The sequence below is a fragment of the Sinocyclocheilus anshuiensis genome, unplaced genomic scaffold (genome assembly GCF_001515605.1).
Source record: "Sinocyclocheilus anshuiensis isolate Anshui unplaced genomic scaffold, SAMN03320099.WGS_v1.1 scaffold507, whole genome shotgun sequence".
NCBI classification, from domain to species: Eukaryota; Metazoa; Chordata; class Actinopteri; order Cypriniformes; family Cyprinidae; genus Sinocyclocheilus; species Sinocyclocheilus anshuiensis.
Window position 1 is genome coordinate 104,865 of NW_015551034.1, and position 8,096 is coordinate 112,960.

General features: G+C 34.4%; 1 protein-coding gene across 1 annotated transcript; it reads right to left on the bottom strand.

The window, feature by feature from the left end:
- Window positions 1–1,603: 1,603 nt before the first annotated feature.
- LOC107661319 (cell surface glycoprotein CD200 receptor 1-A) lies at window positions 1,604–7,001 on the bottom strand. The gene is made up of 7 exons (XM_016450838.1): window positions 6,667–7,001; window positions 5,671–5,727; window positions 4,363–4,662; window positions 3,543–3,812; window positions 2,440–2,572; window positions 2,254–2,317; window positions 1,604–2,106 (listed from the first exon to the last, which is right to left on the bottom strand). The coding sequence occupies exons 1-7, from the start codon at window positions 6,734–6,736 to the stop codon at window positions 2,014–2,016; spliced, it is 987 nt and encodes a 328-aa protein (XP_016306324.1). The 5' UTR covers window positions 6,737–7,001; the 3' UTR covers window positions 1,604–2,013.
- Window positions 7,002–8,096: the final 1,095 nt, after the last annotated feature.

Here is an 8,096-nt window from a genome sequence, read left to right on the forward strand (position 1 = left end):
GTATGTGGGAAATAATGTGTTTTTTGAACCTTAAACCGCATAAACACATTGCATTACACCAAATACACAAAATAATGTTCTTTTTAGCAACATCATATGACCCCTTTAACAATGACCATTTGAGAAGGGCCTGTTTGTAGAGATACAATCAACACTGCTGGTATCAAACACTACTAATATATGAGAAGGCTGAGAGAAGTTGATTTAACCCTCTGCTACTGTTAAAGGTGACATATCATGAAAATCTGAGTTTTCCAGGTTTTAAGTGCTATAATCAGGTCTCCGGTGCATCTACCAACCAAGGAAACGTGAAAAAGATTAAACCAGTAACTTTGTTTTGGGAAGCCTTTTTCTGCAAGTGTCTGAGAAAACGAGCGCGTCTGATTTTGCTCCCTTGGTGACGTGGCAAAGGGATCTCATTATAATATAACCGCCCCTTAATCTGTAAGTTCCCACCCACGGCGCTGTCATTTTGATTTCGCAAGGTTTTATTTCGCAACGGTGTACCAGTTCTAATGCCATGGCGAAAGTTTATGCAAAACATGCTAACTGTTCTGTCTTTGACTACGCAGACGAGCACAGAACACTATTTAGAGTCCCAGCCTCAGAGCAGACAAGAGACAGAGCAGTGGATTTATTGATTTATTTACTGTATATTGCTGCTGCCACACAGATCTAAAATAAACATGCAATTGTTCCCCCAGCTGTTTACCTTCACAGACATAACTGACTGTTATAGTAACTCTGTTTTTAACGTAAATTTGTGTGTGAATGAGAACTTAGTTTAGTATTCGCATGCTGTGACAGCCGCTTTCTGTCCGTGTGCTTCGGATGTGTGCACTCAGAAAACCGTAGAAGTTTAAATTCATATGGTTTAAAACGCATGATTTCAGCTCGTTACATGCTGTGACAGCCGCTTTCTGTCCGTATGCTTCGGATTATGTGTTGTGTGCAAAAACCATATATCAGAAGTTTAAATTCATATGGTTTAAAACGCATGATTTCAGCTCGATAAACATGATAATCAGAACCAAAACAGATGTTTTTCAGCAGGTACGAGATATAATGGCGCAGCTCTATTCTGGAAAAGGTGGCGGGGAGCAGCAGCTCATTTCCATTTAAAGAGACAGGCCCGAAAAAACAGCGCGTTTCTGCTTCCACTCAAAATAAGCATTTTCAAAATGATATAATAAATGATATGTAGGGTATTTTGAGCTGAAACTTCACAGACACATTCTGGGGACACCTGAGACGTATATTACATATTGTAAAAAGGGGTCATTTTGGACTGAAATAAAAAACCTCACTTGTGTTATTGGCACTCAAAACTGACTGGAGACCATAATCATATAGTAATTTATGAAATCATTTGTGAAATGAATGTACTATATTTAATTTCAATAATGTTTTTCTTTAATATTTGGTGTTTTGAGGGGATTTCATCCTAAATGAACAATACCAGAGGGTTAAAAGGAGTTTATGTAGCTATTAAAACTCAAAGACCAAACTATAAAGACATACAATACTGAAAAGTAGAATAATATTTCTAGAAGTAGAAGTTTATTTACATACTTCTAATTATGTGCAATGTAAAATAGGTTCTCTACATTTGGCCTGGTTAGTATTTATCAAGGAAAACATTGTTTGCGGCTGATTTTTGTTTCTTTTAACACTGATATAAATAATTATGTACAAATTTGATTAGTTCAGATGATTAATATCTAACCAGGCTCGTTTTCTACAAATCTACATATTAGTGATATCGCTGACGCTGAAGTTGTCCCAGTTATTCCTCATCACATATAAGAGAAATGTTCCTTTGTCATCACCTTTCATCTTTTGAGTCAGTGTGACTTTTGCTCCTCATTCAGGCGCTGTTTGCTTCGGGGATGCTCTCTTGAGATGACTATTTTTCCACTAGTATTGTTTTTCATGTGTAATTTTGACCACAGACATATCTTTGCCCTCAGCTCTCTTCTGGTATCCTGTTTCATCATGAAAAGCGAGTGTCTCTCAGGCGTTGAAGAGTTCAGCTGAGGAGTTGTAGATGGAGTTGACTCTCTGTATGTAACTTGCATAGGGTTCCACCTCTTCAACATCAGCAGGCTTCATACACACAGACGTATGCTTCAGTGAGCCACACAGAACACTTTTATAATGGATACACACCTTATCATTGAAAATGACACCCTATATAGTGAATAATGGAGTTTGGTGTAATATAAAAAACAGGGTTTGATAGAGACATCTTACCTGGGGTGGTTTGTCTTCAGCTGGTGTTGAGATTTTGGATTTGCAGCAAAGCATCTTCAGTGCACTACAAAGACAATGCAAAGACAAACAGATATTGAAAATATATTTGTCAATTAATTAGTCATCATATAGTATGCAAAGTAATTCAGTTCGACAGTGGTGAATCAAGGCAGTAAAACATCCCACCTTAAGTCTTTAAGCTTTCTGCAGAGTATGTAAACCACGGCCAGAGATACAAGAATAAAACAAACAGAACCAACTGATATGGCAATAATTTTCGATGGAAAAGAGGAAGTTTCTTGTGTTCCAGTTGATGAATCTGAAAAGAGAGAGGATTTGTTTACTATGTAATATAATAAATTTAACAATGCAATAAAATATATTAGTTAAAAAGAATATGAAGAAAGTCTGTAATATTGTCAAAACCAATCCCCTTTTAATACAAACAACTGTACTAAATGTGTGACTGTACGTGAGATACTATCTACATTTTGTGCTGTTCGTTAAACACCATTTTTAGTTAACGTTTGCTCCATATTTCATCAAAGTGTGTTTCTTAAAATACTGCCAATTTTAACCTTGTGGACATTTGGAAATGAACTCTTTTAAAACACTTTTCACACTCTGACTAGTTTATTTGTCTATTATAATGTCAACAGTGTCTATACATGCATATAATTCTGTCCTTTTCCCCCCGATGATCAGGATAATTTCCATCACTTCTCAAATGTATTGTGTACAATACCTTGATTTTTATTTTATATTGTATTTACATTGATTTGTTTTCTTTACACATTGCATCGTCTCATATGTCATCTCAAACCCTTCACTGACAGTTGTCTCCTTAAATAAATACATTGACTTTTGATAAAACTTTTTAAGGGGGAATTGTTGGTCATAGTGAAAGTGACGCCTGAAAGTGAAAATTGTATAAATAATTTGTAAATAATAAATATGGAAGAGGTTTATCTTTATCTCTCTCTTTATTTTAGATCATCAGTTGCAATAATTGCAATCAAATGCAATAATTAATATTTTTATGATGTATATCCATAGTATAAGACCCAGGTGGAAAACCATCAAATCTATAATGTATTAGAAAAACAACAAAAGTAAATAATGGTTTAAAAAATAAAAATAATAAAAAGGAGAGTCTCATAGGAATTCTTTTTTTTTTTTTTATATATAGGACATAAAAGTGCCTGTACCTAAATAAACAGCCAAACAGAATACTTATGATGTACTTACGAAATCAATTCTCAATTTCTTTTCATATACAGTGTACTCACTTTGTTTAAGATGAAGTGTGCTCTTGTGCTGAACAGAGCCGGACTTGGAGGTGTATGTGGCCACACAGGTGAGCTCACTGATGTTGACATTGTCCGGCAGATATATTCGATTCTCCATCATAAAAAACCTGCCAAGCTTCTCAACAGAGCTGATACTGGTGGAAAAGTTCAAGGCAGGTTCCCAATGAAGAGTGGGTGCTGTCTTTTGTGTGTATGTGGCCCGACAGACAGCAATCTTTTCTCTGTACAGCTGGGTGGAAACGTTGATAACTAAAAACAAAAAACTTTATCAGTATGATATCATTATAATAGAGTATGATATGGTTTCATTGTTAGTTCTAAATACTATTTGTGTGTGTGTGTGTGTGTACCTGGTATTTATCACGTTATGGGGACCAAATGTCCTCACAAGGATAGTAATACCAGTAAATTTTGACCTTGTGGGGACATTTTTTTAGGTCCCCATGTGGAAACAAGCTTATGAATTATTCAGAATGAAGTTTTTTGAAAATCTAAAACTGCACAAAGTTTCCTGTGAGGGGTAGGTTTAGGTGTAGGGCGAAAGAAAATACAGTTTGCACAGTATAAAAACCATTACGCCTATGAATGTCCCCATAAAGCATGGAAACACAACATGTGTGTGTGTGTGTGTGTGTGTGTCTGCAACGAACTGAAGAGACATAACACTGAGAGACATAACTAGTCTATAACTGAATGAAAGTAACATCAGATTGTGTAATTATACCTAACTCGTGATTTAAACTACAACCATTTTCACAGTTTTTGCAATAGTTTTACAATAAATTGTGTTTGTACTCACCGTTTACAGACACATTTACAGCATAGCTTCCTGCTTTATACGATACATCACAAGAATAAAATCCTTCATCTTCTGTTGAAATCTTGGGAATGACTAAGTAAACTCCATCTGAGGTGTTGTACAGCCTCTTTCCATCTTTACATTTGTCGTCCAGCTTGGGAGACAAACCAAGCCAACATTTTCTGTCTTGCAGGCTGATGTTCCAGACGATATAAATTAATTCATTCCAGTTGATATCAGTGACATTTCCACACTGTAAAATCACATCATTGCCTGGAATAAATGTCTGCTCTTTGAAATCTGCAGGAATAAATCAATCAATAAATGTATACAATTAGATTAAATATTGGATTAGTGTTTTTTTTTTCTTTCTTTTTTTTTTGCGTTTGACACTCTGAGGTAAATTATTAAAATATAATTCAAATAAAATAAAATGTGTCTGTTATAATAATGGGTGTGAGATATTTTGTAGTTTAAACACTATAATTATCTCTCCCTGCCATGCCAGACTAGTTTTATCCTTTGGTGTGTCATTTCCTTCTTTAACCCTAAAATAGTTTCAACACACAGCAGTTCTATTCTGACAATAGATGTAACACAGTTGGTACTTTTCATCAATACAGTTGACTCAAAAATGTAAATGTTATTCTGGTAAGACTTTACAATAAGTTTCATTAATTAATGTTAATTAATGCATTAACTAACATTAACCAACAATGAGCAATGCATTTGTTACAGTATTTATTCATCTTTGTTAATGGTAAATTAATAAAAGTAAAACTGTTTATTGTTAGTTCATGTTAGCTCAGGTCCATTAATTAATATTAGCAGATACAATTTTGGATTTCATTAATGTACAATATTAGTAGCCTAAATGTTGAAATTAATATGAACTGAGATTAATAAATGCTTTACAAGTATTTTTCATTGTTAGTTCATACTAACTAATATAGTTAAGTAATGTCAGCACATATAACATTATTATAAAGTGTTACTGTTATTTTTTTAAAAGCATTAGAAGCACAAATTCCTTATATATGCATATATATTGAATATATATTATTATGTATATATATATATATATATATATATAAAGCAGATAGTTTACAACATCTAATATATGTAAAACGCTGATTAAATAAAACTCTAAACAGTATGGGAAATAATGATTGCACAAGATCAAGTGCTTGCTTTCAGTGACTATTGGTTAAAAATTGATTTTATAATAGTTTTTGTTCTTATTTTGTACTCTATTCATGAAAAATGGCAGTGGATTTACATAAACAAATAAAGTGTATGTTGTCTGACCTGTCAGTTGTTTAATCGCAGAATCTTTATTCTGATGAGATGCAGTGGCTTGATCTCCTAGGACAGTTAGTGGCACAGCGTGTTAGTAACAGGTTAATGTGAGCCTCAGCACAATGAAACACAATCATTCACTCAAGTGAGATTTCCAGTTCATTTCCATTACACAAAAGTGTGAGATATTAAAGTTTTAGTAGTAGCTTCTATTACATTTACTGGTCAAAATGTCTCGTTAATGTTAGTCAAAGGTGTACAGTTTTGCCCAAAGATTAGACAAAGATTTATTTTCATTATTGTAGCACAAGATGAATGCACCCTGATTCTGAAGAAAATGGAGTTTGAACACCTGGCCTAAAGCAACGGCTTCCATACCACATTAAACAGCATTATTGTCAACATTTACAACACAAATGTCATTTAGTTCCATGCCAACTGCTCTAAGGTCTTGTTCTAGATTTACAGTTTCTTTTCAGAAGCATCTGTCAGCCTCAAAAACCTCAGCAACTCATCTCCCCCTAAGAATCCCCCCAGAGAGGAAGAGCGCTTCGTCATGGCATGTCCTCTCGAAATAGCAACAAACACAGATAGAAACAAACACAAAACCATCACATGCACGTGAGAGAACAGATTTCTCATCCACCATAAATACCCTTGCAGTCTAAGTGGAAAAGTATAAAAATAGATTTTCCCCACATGAGCGACAGTTACTAGGCCATAAAGATTTACTTGACACTTTCAATATACTTTAACTGACTGATTTAAACAATGCCAAGATTTTAACCATAAAGCTAATAGCCCAAAAATGTACTTTTTAGGCATTTTAGGACACTACGAAATTCCATTAGAAATAGACAATAGACAAAAAGCATCGATTCCAGACAAAGATGATGTTAAATCAGAAGGCCAAATCATCCACGTACAAAGAGTAGTACTAAAGACTATCTTAGAGTACTAAAGAGTACTAATGAGAATACAATATTAAAAAGTATGTAAACTCACCTCTTGTCTGACTTCTTGCCATAAAGATACTTAGGAGGACAATCACCGTCAAAGTCCAACTATTCGCCATCGTTACAAATCTTCGGTCAGACTTCACTTCTCTGACCTTTAAATGTTGTTTATCTCTATACTCACAGGTTATTCGCCCTTCTATGCACTTGAAGAAAACGTATTTTCAAAGCACCATTTTCAAAAGCGATTCTGAAATGTCATGTATTCTTTTTCCGTACTATCAATTTAGATTTAGACTGACTTTATCCAAGTCTTGAGGATAAAGTATAACGCATGCTGATTTGTGGAGTTTCAAATGTTTTTCACATCTGCTTATCTCTCTATCAAACTTCACTCATTGTCTTTCACTCTTGAGTTCTCCTCCTTTTGTTTCCTTCAGCAGTGTGACGCTGTTGTACACTCCTCCATTTTTTTTATAATTTCATATCTTCTCCCACATGAAAATGCTGACTTCCTGTCTTGGTAACCACGGCTGTCATGTGAGAGAGCTTTCTTAGTGCAAGAAGATTGCAGTTTGGCAGTGTGTGATGTGTTGATGGCGATATTTATTGGTTAATTTTGTTGTTTTATTTAGATGGTAGAATGATGAGACTAACGTGACCTTATAACCCTAATGTCAAATCGATGAATAAGGCTGTTTTGATCGTTTTTGTCAATTCTTTACTATGTTAGAAAAATGTCAAGTAGGGGATCACCAGAAAGTCACTCGCACAAAATAAAGGTCGATCAGGACATTTTTACCCTAAAGGGGTTCATTTTTGAAAATGACAGTCTGGTTATACATTATTAGGCTAATTACACAGCTACAGCTTCAGAAATATACAACCGAATACCTATGTGTATAAATCACTCGTTTATAAATCACTCAATGGCCTAGGACCTAAATACATAGCAGATATGTTCACTGATTATAAACCTAACAGACCACTCAGATCATTAGGATCGAGTCAGTTAGAAATACCAAGGGTTCACACGAAACAAGGGCAGTCCGCTTTTAGTTATTATGCCGCCCGCAGTTGGAATCAGCTTCCAGAAGAGATCAGATGTGCTAAAACATTAGTCACATTTAAATGCAGACTCAAAACTCATCTGTTTAGCTGTGCATTTACCGAATGAGCACTGTGCGATGTCCGAACTGATTGCACTATAATTTATGTATAATCATTTTCTATTCTTAACTGTTTTAAATTCATCTTAAATCATTTTTTAAATCATTTTCAAAGTTTTAAATTCCTTGTTTTATTGTGATTATTTTTTATTATTATTTTTTCCATTTCTTTTATGTAAAGCACTTTGAATTACCATTGTGTATGAAATGTGCTACATAAATAAACTTGCCTTGCCTTACCTTTTTCCAACTCAGTGATTCTGTTTTTTTCCCCCCCCCGGTGTTATATCTTTCACTTGGATAATATAAG